This window comes from Archocentrus centrarchus, chromosome 1 (assembly GCF_007364275.1).
Source record: "Archocentrus centrarchus isolate MPI-CPG fArcCen1 chromosome 1, fArcCen1, whole genome shotgun sequence".
Classification (NCBI taxonomy): domain Eukaryota; kingdom Metazoa; phylum Chordata; class Actinopteri; order Cichliformes; family Cichlidae; genus Archocentrus; species Archocentrus centrarchus.
In genome coordinates this window covers 38,117,324-38,135,986 of record NC_044346.1, presented here as the reverse complement: position 1 = coordinate 38,135,986, position 18,663 = coordinate 38,117,324, and the positions used below count along the sequence as shown (strand labels likewise).

Here is an 18,663-nt window from a genome sequence, read left to right as displayed (position 1 = left end):
AAAAAATAAGGAGGTAGTCCCGCTATGAAGTCTGGTTTTTGTCTATTTTTACTCAAAATGGGACATTAATTTAAAAACATAAATATCATGCTGCACTAAATCGAGCTCGACACTAGCATTTGAGATGATAAAATTATAAAGAAAGTGTTTATTGAGTTCATAAATGAAGTTAGTAGAAGGTTAATTTTCTCGTGGACTTCAGTACAATCTCTTTTTGTAACCAGAGGAGTCGCCACCTGCTGGACATCAGGAAGAATGCAGGATTATGACAGTGCTGTGACTAATAATCACACCAGCTACACTGTAGTTTCTAATGTGTTTTAATTGTTGTATTACAATGTGTACATTTTCATCAGGTAAACATTTAAAATGTAACTGATTATTTCATTGAAACTCTATATTTCAGTTCTTTGATCACTTCAGTGTTTAAGTATAACAATCCTGTTCTGGAAACATACACGAGACCTCTGCCTTTTCCAACCCCAGTCCAACTGCATGCATGCAAACATTACTTCATACATCCTACACATTAACAGATAATATCAAATGCAAACAGGAACAGTCTATTGTCAAGAAACATAATTGCAGTTCGGTACAGCAAAGGACAAGCAACTTACTATAGCTTAAATACACCATTTATGTAGTTAGAAGGCCTTTAAACCAAAACCATTTTCCATCTCTGAAGGATTAAGATTGTTCTGACAGACAGATGTGTTTAGTAACACTTCATTAGTTGATGAATTATAAGATAAGATTTGCTGGAACAGTCTTTGTGTGTTCACTGAATGAGAACTGGCGTCTTTGTTGTATTGTGCGCGTGGTGCTTGGAATGACTTTTAGTTTTGATTTCTCAAGCTGCAGCATTTATTCTCCACCCATACCATCTTCTGTCTGTCTGTCTGTCTGTGGTTAGGCCAACTACCTTTAGAGGGATTTCTTTTTTGCTAACAAGTAACACTGCATATCATGACGACGTGCACCGTTTCTAAAAAAAAATGCTCTAAACTGTTCATTGACCTCAGTGATTCGATTACCATTGCTTGATTTATTTTGATTTTTATTATTACTTTTATATCCTGTAACCTAAAGTGTGGAAACTGACTCATATTCTATATGAGAGCAAAACTAGGCCAACACAGAGACAAGAAAAGAAGTTGTTTTATTATTGTTGCTTAAATTGTTTATTATGATTAAACATTACAAAGTTTATGGAAAATTGTAAAAAAAGAAAAAATAAGGACACCTATTATGTTTTTTCCTTTTTTTTTGTCATGTATATATACAGACTGCTCTTAATGTTGGTTTTTGCTTTTTGTTTGTTTTTTCTCCTCTTTCCTCTTAGCTTCATATACCTAGACTGTATATAAAAGATGGGCATACCCATGGTGACGAGGGTTATCACATGACCATCTTAGCTTTTTGAAACCAGGCCTCACAAACAAGGGGGCGGGTCTGAGAAACCGAAGGACGGTGCAGTCACAGTGTCAAATAAAAATGATAGGATATTGACTGAACCTGTGAAGTCATACTGAGGTCGCAGAGGAAAGGAGCTGAGGGCTGTTTTCCTGCAGACTTTTTAAACAGCTGGACTTCTTTTTGCAGTTCGAGGACTCGCCCCCTGCTGCCCATTAAAAATGCAGGTTTAAGGCACTTCCATCCTTTATATGCAATCTATGGGATGGTGCCAAACAGAGGACATACTTCTTAATATGGTCATGTCAAGCACCCAGCTCTGGCTGTGTGCACAAAAGCCCTGCCCACCCTTGTTTGAACTCCTGTTTCCCATGGGCAGCCAATCAGAAGACAGCTGGCTTATAGGGAGAGGAACAGGAGCTAAAATGACTGGAGGATAAATGGAGGGGCTGCACCGAGGCCCAGTATAAGGTAACTGTCACTTTTGAGCTATTTAATCTATGAATCATGTAAAGATGCTCTGGTAGATTCTAAGAATAAAAATAGAGCTGGAAATGAGCACATTAGGTCTCTTTTAAAATCCTTTTTTTTTTTTTTTTTTTTTTTTTTGAGTGAGTTGCATAAAGTGAAAATGATCAGATTAATATTGAGAATATCAGGAGCCGGGCTGAACCCCCCATCACTGGTTATATATTTTACCATCTTCCCTGATAAACACATGAGAGAAGCACCAAACTGATTTTTCTTTACTCAGACTCTATCTGTCCTCCGTCTGTCCACACTTTTATAAATGCAAAAATGAATCCTACTAATAATCATAGTTATCATGGCACGTTTGTTGTTTGAGTTTGGAGCTGAATGAACCTCTCCGATGTGTTGGGCTCAACTAGTCACATTTACAGCTTAAAGGTTGTTTGGGTAAAATCAAAGTAAAAAGAGACTAAATTCTATTATATGACAGAAGCTTTAAGCTCGTTTTCTTCGCAGCATGTCTTAAATTGTACTCGTTTGTTAGGTTAATGTTAATGCTGCTCTATGTGGAAATGACCCGACTCTCTCTCTGTGAACTTTCTCTGGTTTTTGAACCTTTTCTAGTGAAGCTCAGGCCCAAACTGCCAGGACACCAACAACAGTCTTTTCTTGAGTCTGTAACGACCAGAGCGTCCCACGCAGCAGATGATAGGAAGCTGTGTCTCTTGCACTGGTAATAAATTCCTTTAATTATTATTGTAATACCCTACAGATGGCTGATAACTAGCAATATCAGATTAGCAGAGGAGTTTTTCCTTCCACATCATCACTATGTTATCGTTTCTGCTACGCCACAGTCGTCCCGTCAAAGCGCAGTCATTAAAGTTTATTACACTCTGCTTCTATATTTACAGCACCGACCAATGAGACATTCAGTCAGGCAGCTGCAGCGATGTGGGATTTTTATCATTTGACAATAACACTGAAACCGTGCAGGAGAAGCCTTTTCAAATGAAGATGATCCTCACATTTGCTGATGCTAATGGCTCTGCTTTTCACTCCAATCTGAAACAATGCCCAAAAAGTGCAGAAACATTTTCTTTTTCTCTTTTTGTATTTTGGCACAATCGATATGTAGCACCACTGAAAGTTCTGCCGTGCAGTCTGTATGGAGAGAAATCCCCTACGTCGGAGCATATTCAGGCAAACACAAGAGTCCTACTGGCATCTTAGCACCAGCTGGAGAAACAAGATTATCCTATCAGCAGTGCACAGGGTTTCTAGCCCAGCTATGCTGCCAGTCCTTTATGCTAGAGAGAAAGGAGGAGGGGGTGCAGCGTTAACCACGGGGTGATGAAGCAAAACTATTCTGGGCTGTGTGAGATACAGATTTGCAGACTAATCTCACTTTTCACTTTGGTCTTTGTGGTGTGAAAAGCTACGGCTTTTCGTTTTGGTAATTCGAGACAGGGGTTGATGCATTCCTTTTCTTCCCCGTTTCTTTTTTTCCCATTAGATCTGTTGTTCTCGTCCCATCTTTTATTGCTACTCTGATGTCGTGGCTGAAGCAAACACATTTTATGGTTTGATCTCACTTGTTTACCAGGTGTGGGCTTTACAAAATAGAGAATAGTAGAATAAGCAACAAGCTACTTTAAAAAAAAAAAATAAAGACTGGTACACAGTCTTTTGAGAATCTTTCTGGATTGTCCAGAAATCCAGGCGATTAAGTGCTCCAGAAAGAAGAAAACAAAAGCTAAGAACTCCTGTTTGATCTCAGGTTTGATTGTTGGGTGGAGTGAATGCATTTTTTTCCAGAATACTAAACTAAACTAGAGAAAACAGCTCGCTCTGCGTTCTCAAAGATCACAACTACAACTGTTATCTGGAAGTGTGTGCGCTTCTCTTCTGCCACCTGGTACTTTAAAGCATGTGTCTGAAGACTATTGGCCTACAGTTCACATGAGACAAAGAAAACAGAACAAGTGCTCAAAAGACTCAGATCACGTACTCGCACACACAGAAACAAGATAGCAAAAGAACTCAATTCAATGGTTTCCTTTTTGTTGCACAAGCTCCAGTACCGCTGGCCTCGGGTAGAGTGAGGCTTAAGAATGAAGTCCTTTAGTCATGTACTTCTAATAAGCACCAGTAGAATTCAGCTGGTCCTGCACCCCCCCCCCACCGCTGCTCCCCTCCTCTTCAATCCCTCAGGCTAGCAATTAACTGGTGGCAGTCCAGCTCCCCTCTCAGTTCCAGCGGGCCCGGCAGCCTCAGGCCCGTCTTCTGATCCACGCACCAGCACTTTCCCCGCTGGCCGTCACGTGCAGGGTGGCACTGCAGGCACAAAGATAAAGATGTTATTCTAGCTGTATAACAGCATTTTGATAGTTTTTCTAGGTGAACTATGAAGCCAACTCTGCAGGTCCTGTCAACTTCATGGTGCTGTATATGTTTATTAAATGCACAAGTGCCAAAAACTGCAGTTCGTCTAATGGCCACTTGAGGCTGGTTCTAAAGAAAGTCCTTTACAGCATAAGCAAACATGCTTTGGTCTCTATGGATAGTTAGCCCTTATTAATAACTGTATGCTCGGCCTCACCCATGCTACTTTGAGTCTCTTACCTTGTTGGTGCCTTTTTAAGCATTTTATTGTAATTATCTGACAGTGTGGTTTGTAGTAAGACGAAGCCCTTTATTTTTAATCTAGGAATGCAACTTGCTAACTGAGCTTGGTAGCCTTAACTGATGGCCTTAGCACTCCAATATGTCCAATATGGTCACTTCTAGCTCCCAAACGAATGACGTGTGGCAGTCTAAATGCTACCATAGAAGCTTCATAATGCAAGTGAGTGACATCACGGTCACTACATCCATCCTTTTTCTACAGTCTGTGCTCTGAAGCCTGAGCTGTTGACTCACAGGAATTACATTGACTTGATTATCTGAAACTTTGGCCGTGTTTAGCATGAACATCAGTCGCAGTAACAATATAAACAGAAAATAAGAAAAAGCTTCACAGGTCCACATTACACAGTGACAGAGCAGAATCTGGAGGGCTGGAGAACGAGTTATTTCACTAAGAAAAACAAAATCTGGGATTTGGTGCACACAAACACGACTCAGTCTTGATGTTGCTCTGCTGTAGTTGAACATGCTCCGTAGACAGGGCCATATATTGATGCAAAGATGACCTCAGACCTGCCTTTTAAAGACATTCTCACTGTGCTGAAATGTAATATTGCAGCTCCACATAAGGAAAATGTTGCTTACGTAGTGTGTGACTCTGTGTTTAGCTAAGAAAATAATACCCAGTGGATGTAAACGGAGTGTGAGAAGTGTTTAAAGTAGTTGAATTATTTTGTTACCCCATAGCATTCTTTCTTTGAGCTTTTAACAGTTACTGTAATACTAAATTTATTGTGTGCTTTTGCACTTCTCCCATAATGATTTGGTTTCAAAAAGCTTCCAACACAAGACTAGTTAACAATCTCAGAGCAACCCTGCCATGAAATGATTCCCAGTTGTCCCTAATGACCTGTGCTTTACTTCCCAATACGTTTTATCACAGTGCAGTTTTAGTTAAACAGTAAACAGATGCCTGTGAATCTGAGCAGACAGAGATACTTCAGCCATGTTACACAATCGGCACAGCTCAGACTTGATGACGGGTGCCTTAGCAGAGCTCTGCTTTTATCACTGACTCTGCGTCTGCTGCTTTGATTGCATGTGCAGCTCAGAGCGGCCCTATCTCCTCTCATTCTCTCTCACTCTTATCTGCACGTTTGCTCAATCTTCCAAAAGCAAAAACAACAACAAAACAAAAGTAACCGCATCCAAGAACTAATCGCATCCATCGCAGCAATAAAGTGATTACTGTCCAACAGTTTAGGGGAAACCGCTTTACACACAGTCTTGATTTCTGAGAGTAAATCACTTTCCGTGTGAGCGGAGCACAACAACGATCTTGGCATGACCGTGACAGTCTGCTTGGAGACACTTTTGTGTTGATCTTGAACTATTTAGACTGTATGTCATCAGCTGCAGGCATGTTTTGTGTCTTGGCCAGAAGATTGCTTATATAGTTTGAAAAGAACTCTTTGAACTATGAAGATAGGCATTTTTATTGGGCTTGGCTTCATGATTGAGATTCACAGTTCACCAGTTGACATGGCCAGACTGTGGTCTGCTCAGTATTTTAATAAAGTGCATGCTGAGTGTGTGCTTGAAATCACAGACCTGTTTAGCGTGGAAGTCTCCATTTTTGTCACAGTTGGGTATGGGGATTGTGAAGAGGTCATCGTGTGTGCGAGTATTCGATGCCAGCCTGTCCAATGCTCTTTGTAGCTCCGCGCGACACGGGGCCTGCAGGAGCAATAAGATTTAATTTGATATGTAAAGACCAGCTCTCCACCACAGATATAAGCAGACATTTGTAGTGACTTTAGAAAAAAATGCAGTGCATGAAAAATAGTGGAAAATTTGTTGCCTTCGCTTCTTATTACTGTGGAAAAATCCTAAATTTAGATATATTCAGGGTTCTAGCCAGCAGCTGAAAGCCCAGCAGTGAGCCATGCTGAGGTCGTCTTGCCGGGCTGAGAATTTCACTGGTTGGCTATCAGCTATTACCACAATGTGCAATCTACCACTGGTTACAGTCAGTGTCATACACAATGTGCACGTTCTGTTCACACTTAATTTCATGGCTACAGAAAGCAAAATGGCAAACGTGAGGTAGAAGAAGAGGAAAAAGGGGAGCTCAAAGGACAGGAGCTGAGAGGCCTTGGAGAAAACTCCACAGTTCCCAGCAAAATGATGACACCTCCTGTTGTTGTAGTTAGTGGCTTGCATTAAAAACGTGATAGTTCATGCTGACAACCTGATCATGGATATTCTACAAGGGTTCCCAAACGCTTCCGGCCCCGCCCCCTTCTGGTCGGGGTATTGATGTCAAAAATAACATACAATTTGACCCTTTAAGTTATTTTTTTGACATTTCGTTTAACCCTCTTAATTGGAGGGGAAGGCAAAATGTCAAGAAAAGTAACTTAAAGGGCCAAATTGTATGTTATTTTTTACATCAATTCGCTGACCGGAAGTAGAGGCGGGTCCGGAAGCGGCCCGCGGCCGAGTTTGGGTACCCCTGTCAGGAAGTGCTGTTAGCAGCTGATCAGATCTTCAAACCCATCAGTGGAAGGAGACATGGACAGTGGACACACTGAATGCTGATATGTAAGTGTAACTGTTCTGGTTTATATGCAAAAAGAGTTATTGATCCAACTGTTCACCATCACTGCAATTAGCAAAAGGGCCAGTATTTAGCATTTAACATTAGCAAGCTAATTAGCATTAGAACGCTAATTAGCATTAGCTTGCTAATGCTAACATCCCCCTCCCCAACACGCGCTGGGCTGAAAATTTCCAGCTAGAACATTGATATTAAATTAAAATCACCCATCTTAAGTTATGATTTCAGTCAGTAATAAAAATCGATGAGTAGTACTAAAATCATGATGTCAGAACCAGTGATGGCATAGTTACTTTAAAAAAGTAATCAGATTACTGATTACTCCTTTAAAAAGTAACTTAGTTACTTTACTGGAAAAAAAAAAACCCATAAAAATTACACACACGAAATGAGGGCGAGTCATGCGTGTTTAAGGGCAGCATTTTCTCTACTACATACTGTCCCACCAACTTCTTCAGCCCCCCCCCCAGTTACTGGTTTGTACCAAAGTCCAGCTTTTGTTGTTTGGGTCCTGGGGGGGGCTCCTGCATTAGCTGCAGCTCTGCTTCACCACCTGGTGGGACTCCTCTGTAAGTGTGACTGTGCTGTGACTCCAAATGTTTCTTCAAATTTAATGTAGTGTTTTTGAAGTGTTGTTCCAGCCCAAAGCCAGTGCATCAGGAGCATGCTTGTGTGTTTCTTAAATATTCAGAGGGTTGTGCACTGTTTTTTTTTTTTTTTTCTTTCCGGGTCAGGCTGTCAATGCAGAGTTCAGCTGCAATAGCTGCACCAACACAGTTCCCCCTAACCACCCACCCTGCTCGCCGGATTTAGCTGCCTTGCCTCTTTCTCCTCTTTTCCCAAAATAAAATTAAGACTAAGTTAAAGCGCGGCCGAGACCCAACATGAATCACAGACAGGAAGTGGTGCAAGTCGTCAGAGCAGGATTTGCAGGGAGTAATTTAAAAATCATGGCCGCTTGAAGCGGTCCAGACGCGCACACAGAGAAACCCTTGAACGGGACAACATCTAAATTTTAATCAGGCAGAGTGTTTTCTTTTTGTGGTTCAAGTCACAAAACTTTATCTGTGGGTGAACAGAAGCGACTGTGTAATTATGGTGACTAATTGTTTGGAAAAAACTTTATGTGGGTGTGCTTCCTGCAGCCAGCATCACACAGGTGTTAATCTGACACTGAGAAATGTGAACTCTCTCATGCTGTTCGACTCGTCTGCACTAACTTTACAGGGTACTGATGAGTGCATGTGAATGCATCATTCTGCCTTTTTTTTTTATTAATCTGCACAGCTAGTCTAAATCTATATGTGTTATTTCTGTGTGAAGTAAATGCAATAAAACGTGTGCCTGTTACTGATAATAATCCAGGTTTTGCCTGCGTTTTAAACACAAAGCATGCTGATGAAAATATGCACGTGAACTTTCGTTCATAAGACCAAATGTTACAGCCTGTAAATAACGAATTTGTACAATTTATAAGCTGACTGTTACGCGCCTGTGACTTGGGAACTGTAAAACCTTAATGTAAAACACCTGCAGGATTCAGGCTTGTGCTGCGGTGCAGATCGCCTGGGTTTGTTGTTTTTCTGTGAAGCATGAGAAATGCCCGAGGATCTTTTCTCTCACCAGTATGGCCTTGGCGTCTTCTCTGGCGTTGTTGCTTCTCAGGTTGGTGGATTTAGAAGGGTGCCGGGCCAGGGTCTTCTGTATGCACCGCTTGTCTTGTGGACTGCACCGGATATTGCTGTTGTTCGGGTGCTCGGGGGTCATCTCTTCCTGCCTGTCCATGGCTAAACAACAAGAAGTAATACTTTAGCTCTTCAGATTCAGCAAAGAGGTGAGCAATGTCCAAAATATTATGCAACAATAACTTTTTCTTTTTCCCCCATCTGCAGAGCTTTAGCTTCATGATCTCTTTGCATTAGCTGTATCTGGTGACCTGTCCGAGTGTTCCCCACCTTTCACAACCCTGAAACGGATAAGAAAATGGATGGGATTGATGGACGGATGGATGAATTGCTTCATGGTTGATTGTCATAAGGTAAAGCAGTTTTACATCTATTTGCTGTGTTCTTTTTATTCTCTTTGTAAAAACTTTATACCTTGTTAAAAAAAAGTAAATGGTAACAGTTGTGCAAGCTTTAAGCCACCACACGTTCCAACATTTCCATCCACAAATCCTGCGCTCCTCTTGTAGATAAAACAATCTTTAGCTCCAGAAGGTCAAATTGTGAAAATTGTGTTTCTTGATAACTTCAAATGCCTCGTTTAGTCTCGCCAACAGTCCAAAATCCAAAGAAATGTATTTTACTGTTATGCATGGCAAAGAAAAACATCAAATACTGCAGTGTAGGGATTTTTTTTTTACTTCATGAACCTGATAATTCCTCATCTAAATGATGATTTAGGGCAGCACCTCTCCGTTCTGTTCCAATAGTCCTTCAACATCGAGCCTGTACAGCCAACAATGTGGTGAATGTAGGCTAAAAAACGAGGCCGTGCTAACCACAAGGACACACAGTCTTTTTCCTGCTTCTGTGTGTGTGTGTGTGCGTGTGTGTGTGTGTGCGCGCACGCTGGAGGGGGGGGGGGGTTCTGCCACTATCTCTACGTTGTTGCCTGTGCCACATTCACCTTTGCATCTCCATAATCCTGCAGTATGAGCCCTGCAGGCAACCAGCTGCTTCCTGAGGAAATGCCCCCCTGCCTCGTCACTCTCCACCCCTCTACAACAACCTCAGTCCACACCAGATGGAGGTTGTTTGAGGGTATTTGCACTGTCACAAGCTTTTGGGGGGGGGGCACAGGAAGGCTGAAACAAAGAATAAAATGTGAAGTCTTGGTTCTCATGGATCTTGCCTTTCACCTGTGGCGTCTCAGGCTTGGCAGCACTTTGGACTTTGTGCTCATAATCCATGGCTTTTTTACAAATTGGCACTGGAATCAAAGCACTTTTAAACTGCAGTTTTACAATTTTTCAACTGTTCTTGCTCTGATCACTCAACCAGATCTGAGCTCTGGTTAATATCTAAGATCACTGCCAGGCGTCCAGCTAACTGCTCCTGACAAAGAGACAGTGAAGAAAGGGTTTGTAGCCTCCTTAATCTTGTGCAATGTGCAGCCTTTTCTCAGGTGCACGAAGGCGTACATACAGAAACCAAACTTTCCTTTGTAGTTCAGCCACTTAAACTTGTCCTGAAATGCTCCTTTAAGGATCCTGAGCTGTTTTTTGGTAATGATTAGAGGGTTTTACAACCTGATCAGTGACTGGGTTTCTCTAAACTTCACCAGAGGTCATCTTGGTTTGTTTGTCTGGGGGAAGGGGGGGGGGGGGGGGGTATTTTTAGTCTCTTTGCTGTTTAAACTTGCTCATCAGCACTTTCTTCCACAATAGTCATCAGGGTTTCATCTATTTCCTACTTGTTTTTCGCCTCTTGTGCCAGGTCAAACTTTTTTCCAATTCCACCCTCTTTCTCTGTTTTTTTTTTTTTGTTCTCGCAAAGCGAGCCAAAGTGGGTCAGGGGTGGCATGTCCTGTTTGCTACCACTGCTGTTTTCCAAGAGGAAGTCACCGCTTCTCTGTGTGGTTTCATTTGATTTGGATCGCCAGCTCTTGGCATCTGAAATATCATTCCTTCAGAGCGTTATCAGGCCCACGCTGACACGTGTGCAGTTCACTGTCGCAGGTGCACAGCAGTGATACAGGAAGGTTTGGAGTGAGCAGACAGTCACACTCAGAACACACAAACACCTTCAGCTGGTTGTTAGCTCACCATCAACTAGTCATTTTAATAATTTAGCAGAAGGGATAACACAGCTTCTGATTGGCTGCATTTAGCAGACAAATTTCAAATCTGTTACACAATAAACTGCTCAGCCTAGCTCTTACATAAATATTTGCTGCGTTGCTGCCAACGTCTTCGTCACGGTGGGGATGACGTGCCGAAGGGCATCACACAAATTACACAAGTTTGTCTCTGTACGTGATTTAATCCTCATAACAAGTCCAGGCCGCATATGTGTCCGATTACATATTTGCCTTCTCTTTGCAGTCCGTGGAACAGTGACACGAAGAGGTCGTCGGATTTCAGATTCCACTGTTAGTGGCTTTTAAGGCTGAGGCTGTAAAGCCCAAAGATAAATGTTCTCCCCAAATAAATATTTAGTTATGTTCAGAGTGCTTTCCACTGGTTTATACGTCTCCTAACTTGGAGCTCAGACAGAAGAGAGTCCATTATGTGAGACGTTTGTACAAAAACAGGACATGCAGCTTTTTACAAATTATTAATTTGTGCTCTACTGGATTCAGATGCTGTGATGATGGTGACAGAGCACTTATAAAGTCAGAATGGCCTCGAAGTTTGAAAACACTAAGAAGAAAGTTTTTTTTGTTTTGTTTTTTTAGCCAGCTGAAACCACCTCTAGTCCCTAAGATCACTGTGGAGGGCAGCAGTTTCACAGCTGATGTGCTTTGGTGGACACACCCTAAAGAGGAGCTTCTAAACAGTTTATTTACTAGTTACAGACTTGCTGTTCACACTCCCCCAGTGCCCTCAACAAAAAGCCTTTTTTTTTTCCTCAGGCTTATTAGATTATTGCAAAAAAATAATCTGCAGAAAAAAAAGCTGTGTCCAAACTTTTGACTGCGGCTGTACTTACACAATATGATGCTTTCTCACAGTCTAAAAGCAGTCACAGAAACACTTAAGTTAGCCATAAATGAACTACATTAAAATCTTAAAATCACAAGTAATATCTGCCTGATTCTGTCTTGCATACAGAAACACCATCAACATGTTAGCTGCTCTCATAACAAAGATGGTGAAGAAAGAAAATGACAACAATGCTCTTGAATCTATCCGTCTCTTTCCTGCCTCGGTCTCGGTTGTGGGGGCAGCAGGCTAAGCGGAGATGCACAGACCTTCCTCTCCCCAGCCACCTCCAACAGGCCTCTGAGGGGATACTGAGGCATTCCCAAGCCAGCTGAAAGACAGAGCCTCTCCAGCATGTTCTGTCGGCCGCGTGGCCTCTTTCCAGTTGCACATGCCCAAACCACCTCAGCTCAGAGTCATCCAGGAGGCATCCGAACCTGCTCAACTGGCTTCTTTGGATGCAGAGGAGCAGCAGTTCCACACTGAGCCCCTCCTGAGTGAATAAACTTGTTCATTTAAAGGGCTTCTCTTCACTTAATGCAGGCGGCTTTATCTCCAGCAGTTTCTAATAGCTGATGGAATGATTGAAATGGGATACCATGATCCAAAAGGGAGGTTTTTCAGCCCTGTGTGAAGGTATTCCATACTTCCAGTATGAAAAAGGAATAAGACTAACCTTTATGTCATAGTCATAAAAATGTCATGCTGCCCCAGATCTGATCACACAGATCTGCTAAATGAACATCACAAACGTCACAGATTTTAAATGAAGTTTTATAGTTTGACGAGTCTGATGTGAGCCGTTTGTCTCTGCTGTCGGGTTACAGCAGCTCCCTCAGCCTCATGTTTTATTTATGTCCAAACCTTTAGGATTAGTTTGGTTTTAACAAACAGTCGGTCCATAAAACTCCAAATGATCGGAGCTTCGTGACACGCGATAGAACGGGCTACACGGCGCTGGCAATGACTGATGTCTTTTTAAACAAATGGTCTTTGGGGAGCCTTCGTTCCCAAATGTTTTGTGACACTTTTATGTGTTTTGTTTTTTTTTTCCTGCAAGCAGTTCTGGCAGCACGCTCTGGACTCATCTAGGCTTACTACCAAAAGACTGCTCTTTTTGGTCAACACTGGAGGCTGCCAGAGTATCAGTATCAGACGCTCGGTTTCCAGGCAGAAGATTTCTTTGAATCTGTTAATCATCAGCTCAGATCTAACACAGCTCTAAGAACACTGTTCAGGACTGCTGTCGGGGCCAATGAAAATGTTGGACCTCTCTGCAGGGTAATTTGTCAAAGGAAAGGTTGAAAGAAAGTTAAATCAACACAAAATCACAAAGGCAGAAGCCTGCCGCTACTGCACCTCCTGCTGCAGCTCAGCGGATGTCAAAACAGACGTCCCGGTCATTAGAAACCAATTAGGAGCACTAAATCTGTAAATGAAAAATGCCTACTTGATATGTTGCTCATCATTGGCGCTGCAGAACTGGCAGAAAAAGCTACATAATCACCAGCTGATTATTTATTCCTGAAGAAAGCTGTGCTTAAAGTATAACTATTGTGCTCATTTCAGGTTCAGGGAAGCAGTTTTGCAATTTATTAGCTCAAGATTTAGCTCCTAATGCCAGATTTCTCTGATTGGCTGACCCTTGCAAACAGCAGATTTAAACAGTAGGGGGCGGGGCTTCGACATGCACAGCCAGAGGTGTGCGTCTGAAATTACCTGAAGGATATCCCCTCTCACCGACACACACATCTCAGAAACACTGCCTGAAACGGAGCGTTTAGAGCAGGATGAACCCTGAGCTGTTGAATCTCATGGTTTTCTTTTACACACGCTGACCTCATTATTTGAAACTTTAACCATGTTTAGTGTGAGAATCCAACATTATAACAATATGTACATGACAGAAAACAAGGAAAAGGATAGCAGGTCTCCTTAAATGCTTTGAAAATTGTCTAATACTTCGGGCCTACGGCCTAAACCTTTTATAAGCCAGATATAACACACACACAAAGGTGTGGATCAGAGAGAAAAACATGAGTAAAGGATAGGGCTGAACCTTTTCCAGATGGATCATCATCAGGATAAACATTATCCTTGAACCTGTGTCAAACTTTTGGATCAAAGCATTGTTCGGCGATGAAAATGAAGCTCGCTTTTTGGAAACGGGGGGCTCAGCCCCTCCTCTGAGTTTCTTCTGTTGTCAGGAAGGAATTCTGTTTTTAATCGAGATGAAAACAGAACCTGAATGTGAATTCGTGTCTGTTATATAAACTCGGCCGACGTGGATCTGTCAGTGAGATCGCTGTGGAGCCACATTCTGTTGCTGCTTGTTTTGCAGCTCATTTACTTGCAGATTTGTGAGTAAATGCTGTCACAGAGAGGAGTAATCCGTGCTGGGCGGATGCACCGATGGAGGGGAAACCTGCAGCTGCAGTGAACTAGGTCAAACTATTCTGGGTTACTCCATTAGCTTAATTTTTAAGTTGAATCTTCTTACGTGCAGAATCGGGTTTGACTCGAAGTGCAAAGACCACATCAGTGATCGCTGCTTAGGACGTGCACTTTTTAACCTCTCAATATTGAGACGGTCGTTGGTGACTTTAGTCTTAGATTCACCTCCTCTTGCGTATGTGGAGCTTTCGCCTGATCCTAAAGGAACTGTAAAGTCAGGATCCAGGAGGCTAAATTCCAACTTAACCCTAAATGGTGACCAGGTGGATGTTAAGAGGTGAAAATGCAGTTCTGCATACCTGCACCGAGGCTAACTAAAAATGTGTTTTTATGAAGCTATGAAACCAAATGTCCAATTTTGTTCTGTCTTGAAGTGGTGAAGAACCTTGCCAAAAGTTCCTGGATCCTAATCTGCATTGACTCCCAAAGATTCCGCTTAACCTGGGCCAAGCTCTACCTGTGTTAAAAAAATATTGATGGAAATCCATCCATGACTCTTTGAGCAGTCCTGCTAACACACAGACAAATCAAACCAATCACACGTCCTCCTTGGAGGATGTAAAAATGTCCATTTGTTCTCAGGAGATGGAGCTGCAGTATTGTTATTACTAAACGTCTGGCTGAGAGATGAAATCCCAGCCCGTGAGCATTTCACTCCCCTCAGATTAAGGATGTGTCATGGCCAGGACAAAGTTGGAGTGTTTGTGTATCTGTCAGCTCCAACTCTGGAAGGGGGTCCCTGTCACACAGAGAACAGCAATTAGCTAATCACGTTTACGGCTGCACAAAAGCCCCAGCTGTACAAATGCACCGCGCAGCCCAAAGAAAGCAAATATGAAAGGACATCTGCTGAACGAGCTTTGAGAAAGCACATCCGCAACTTTAGTAACCAGTTTGGAGCTCCCAGATTGTGCTCGGGACGACAGAGGAAAAATCTAGGCTAGCATGCTGCTTTCATAAAGGCCCGTGTGCGTCACAGTAAATTGGACATAGTTGAACAGAGTCTGGCTCCACCGACGGCTTCATTCATGCAGCTCCCACAGTGCCTGTAGGTGTAAGACGTTTCATATCTGACATCTGTATCAGTTTGTAAATAATATCCTTTTTGCCGTGAGAGGGAAGCATCTGAGTACCCGATACCGGGGCAGACCCGGCTGGAATGCGTGAACAGATGCCAACACACGCCTGATGACTTATTCTAAGTATTAAGATCGAGAGGGTTCCTAAGAAAGGAATATTAAGAAGCACTAAATCTGCCTCGGGCTTTGACACAAGGCGCAGGATAGTGCCTGTTGTTGCTATGGAAATTCAGCTCAGGAACAGAGAAACGGGCAGATAGCTCATAATTCTTGCCAGCCTGATTTAATATGTTACTTTTCCTAAACACGAGGCAGCACAAACCAGCAGCCGCAGGGCTCTGACTGCCAGCCTGAACACCCTAAATTCATTTCAGTGGGCTGTTAGGATGTGCCTCCATCCCAGGGTCCTTTTATTATAAATTCTCTGGGTTTTTAAAATCCCTCTTTCTATTTTTATCTGGCATGTTCACTGTTGCTAGGAGTGGGGCAGTGTCAGACATGTATTCTGGAGATGCACCCCCTTGTTTAATAATGCATAAGTACGGTGAATGCACCACAAAGGAGATCTAGAGCTTTTTCGCCTCTCCCCGGTGCCTTCCTGATCGTCTCTCCTCTGCCACGGTTTACACTAAACATTCTCACAGGGGAGATCGGAGCTGCTGCCCGGCAGAATTGATTTACAGTGAGATTTATTGGGCAGAGTTTCCCTGCTTTGTTATGACAGACTTCGGGGGTGAGAGGGAGCGTGGAGGCAAGCAGAACCCGGCGCTTGGATTACACAAAAACAAAACTTTTCCGAAATGTTCCATTCGCTGCGAACCCGCCAACTCCCCTCGGTGCACTACGGCCCAGCTAATCAGACCACGCGGCATCAGAGAGATTCGGCAAGATAAACGGGTGTGGACCCAAACAGCTCTCCTTTTTTTTTTTTTTTTTTTATATCAAGCTCAGCACAGCTTTCCTCTTCTTTCTGATTCCATTCAGTCACGCTATGTGCCGGCCTAACCTATGCTGGCCCTGCACAGAGAGCAGAAGGCTCTAATTTCAGCTCTGGCAGCAACAGTGCCGATGAGCTCATCCTCATGAAGGAGCTGGACACGGTGGGCGATGCGCTCGAGGGCTCATTTGGGCTGGGGAGGAGGTGGGGTGCTCCCAGGGCCAGGAGAAACAGATGCTGCAATGACAATGAGCATCCTGGGAGTTTTACACCGACTGAAGCCCATCCAGTTATTTGGCAGATTATCCTACTACTATTACCAGTAAATGTCTGGGAGCCTCTGTGTGACTGATAGTCTGGAACAAATAAAAAGAGCCACCACCTTATAACAGTTGTCTCATATGATATAATGGAAATCAACACCACTCCCTTTGTGGAGACAAGCAGTAGAGTCTAGTTAGGAAGAAGTTGATGTTAGAGCAGTGAACTGGAACTGAATATGCAGATCCAGCATTAGGCATCCCACTGTGTGAAAGTGGAAACAGACTTTGGAAGAGGAATGCAATAACAAAAGAGCAGAGCTGGCCCAGAGGAGTGTGATAGAGACATCAGCAGTAGAAAAAGAGTTAGAGGTTTGCAGCAGCAGCAGCAGCAGCAGCAGCAGGAGGAGGAGGAGGAGGATTGGGGGTATCCATGAAAGAGCACCACGTAAATTACTGATTGCAGAGAGCTCTAATAGCTCCAGACTGGCCACACTCCATTACAGTCATTTCATACAGCAGCTTTTATTACCTCCTCCCATTACAAACACACACAGATTCACTGGGACTCACACACACACACACACACACACACACACACTGAGACTCTCACATTTCCAGCATCACCACAGTGCATTTCACTGCCTTACACTTCACCTGCAGGACCTCACTTAAACATGGCATACGCAAGTAATGCTGACAAGAAAAAATAAGCAGGATTCCTCCACTGAGCTTTATGCAGCGTGCAGCACACACATGCACACACAGCAGCGCCGGCGTGCTCTCTGAAGCCTGCTCTGCGTCTTTCAGCAGGGCTCCCTTTCACAGCGAGCGGCCGCAGGACAGCGGGGGGACTGTGTGTGCTCTCCCACCAGGAGCTGGTGCGTGTGCATGCTCTGCTTCAGGGCTTAGCTGAGATTAGGGTAAACAAGCGGCACATTGTCACCCCCCCAACTCTGCCCGGCTCAGGTAAAGGCCCGGGGAGCAGAGACAGAAAATATTGAGGTCTGCAGAGACGCCGCCTCAGGTTTGGACAGATCAGTTGTGGCACACAATGAGCGAATGAGAGGAAAAGCTTTGCTGCTTTGAGTGCAACTAAATAAGAAAGAAGAAGATCCCAGTTTCTCTCTCACCTGAGTTCTCCTCCACCTCCCTCTCATCAGTGCAGATCCCCTGGCCATGCATCAGCGAGTGCAGCGGCCTCTCCACGCCCCTCGGCGGGTAGCAGCGGAGGCCCGTGCCACATCGGGGCGAGTAAACGCCACAGTGGGCTCCTTTAGGCAGGGCACAGGTGGGGCAGCAGCCGCAGCCGGGCTCCCGCACCGTTTCTTCACAGCCTTCCGGCAGACGGCAGCTGGCCAGCCTCTCCTCGGAGCACACGGGGCAGCGAATGGCCTGATCTGACAAGCACAGCGCCGCCAGCGACAGGGCGCCAAACACCCACAGGCCCCAGCAGGACGGAGCTACTGCCACGCCACCTCCACGCACCATGGCAGTCCCGGCACCTGCACGCAGTCCTTTGCCCTTGTGTATGGTCCCTTTGGCCTCCTTCTCTTCTGAATGTGGTGCAGCTTTTAAGCACTTTGAGAGGAGGTTAGAGAGGAACGCTTTGTCCTGGAAATTCTTTGATATTTTCAGCTGGTTAGTGTTTCAAATGCAGGCACACAATGCCTCTGCTGTACTGCCTCTCGTTCCTCTGATTCAATTTCACAGCACAGAAATTGGAGTCTGCTCTTGATGTGCTCAGCTGGCGAATGTCGTGGGTGATAAGAACTCTTTTTTTTTTAAGGTGGAATGAACAGGAAGGATATCACCAGTGTGTTCAGGTGAGCTCTGCTCTGTCTTCGAGTCTGAGTCCTGAGGTTCTCCCGCCTTCCACCGAAACGCCAAAAAATCTGGTCTGCAAGTGTCCAAATGCAAAGCAGGTCATCAAAAGGCCGCGTTTTAGGTAACAACTGCAGCTTCCTCCTCTTGCTGGTGTGCAGTGCAAAGGACCCGCTCCTGAGAATGGCTCAACACGAGTAGCTCTCCTTGGACTTTATACTGGTCCATGGACACGCCTCTTTCTACAGTGAGAGAGGAGCTGAAAGGCACAGCGGAGAAAAGCCAGGCTAAAGCTCTCTCCCTCTGTCTCCCTCTTGCACTCAGACACA

At 43.9% G+C, this 18,663-nt stretch overlaps 2 protein-coding genes across 3 annotated transcripts in view; one reads left to right on the top strand and one right to left on the bottom strand.

Annotated features, from left to right (window-relative positions):
• The window catches only part of LOC115788521 (zinc finger protein Aiolos-like), a 39,784-nt gene that overhangs the window by 5,690 nt on the left and 15,431 nt on the right, over window positions 1–18,663 (top strand). The window contains exons 1-3 of one of the 2 annotated variants that reach the window (XM_030741600.1): window positions 6,983–7,116; window positions 8,798–8,933; window positions 9,025–9,170. The gene's annotated coding sequence lies outside the window, so the exon portion shown is untranslated. Of the gene's footprint in view, window positions 1–6,982; window positions 7,117–8,797; window positions 8,934–9,024; window positions 9,171–18,663 lie in introns of those variants that run through there. The other variant, XM_030741585.1, reaches the window with a different exon arrangement.
• LOC115788568 (insulin-like growth factor-binding protein 4) lies at window positions 305–18,618 on the bottom strand. The gene is made up of 4 exons (XM_030741644.1): window positions 17,644–18,618; window positions 8,756–8,919; window positions 6,124–6,249; window positions 305–4,221 (listed from the first exon to the last, which is right to left on the bottom strand). The coding sequence occupies exons 1-4, from the start codon at window positions 17,999–18,001 to the stop codon at window positions 4,087–4,089; spliced, it is 783 nt and encodes a 260-aa protein (XP_030597504.1). The 5' UTR covers window positions 18,002–18,618; the 3' UTR covers window positions 305–4,086.

Bases quoted from the DNA above. Each gene is read 5' to 3' on its own strand.
- LOC115788568 (XM_030741644.1), bottom strand. From the start codon at position 18,001: ATGGTGCGTGGAGGTGGCGTGGCAGTAGCTCCGTCCTGCTGGGGCCTG. The intron at 6,250-8,755 runs GTGAGAGAAAAG...TTGCTCCTGCAG, and splicing joins AAGACGCCAAGGCCATACTG to GCCCCGTGTCGCGCGGAGCT. The intron at 4,222-6,123 runs GTCTGTGATTTC...TTGTGCCTGCAG, and splicing joins GAGACTTCCACGCTAAACAG to TGCCACCCTGCACGTGACGG.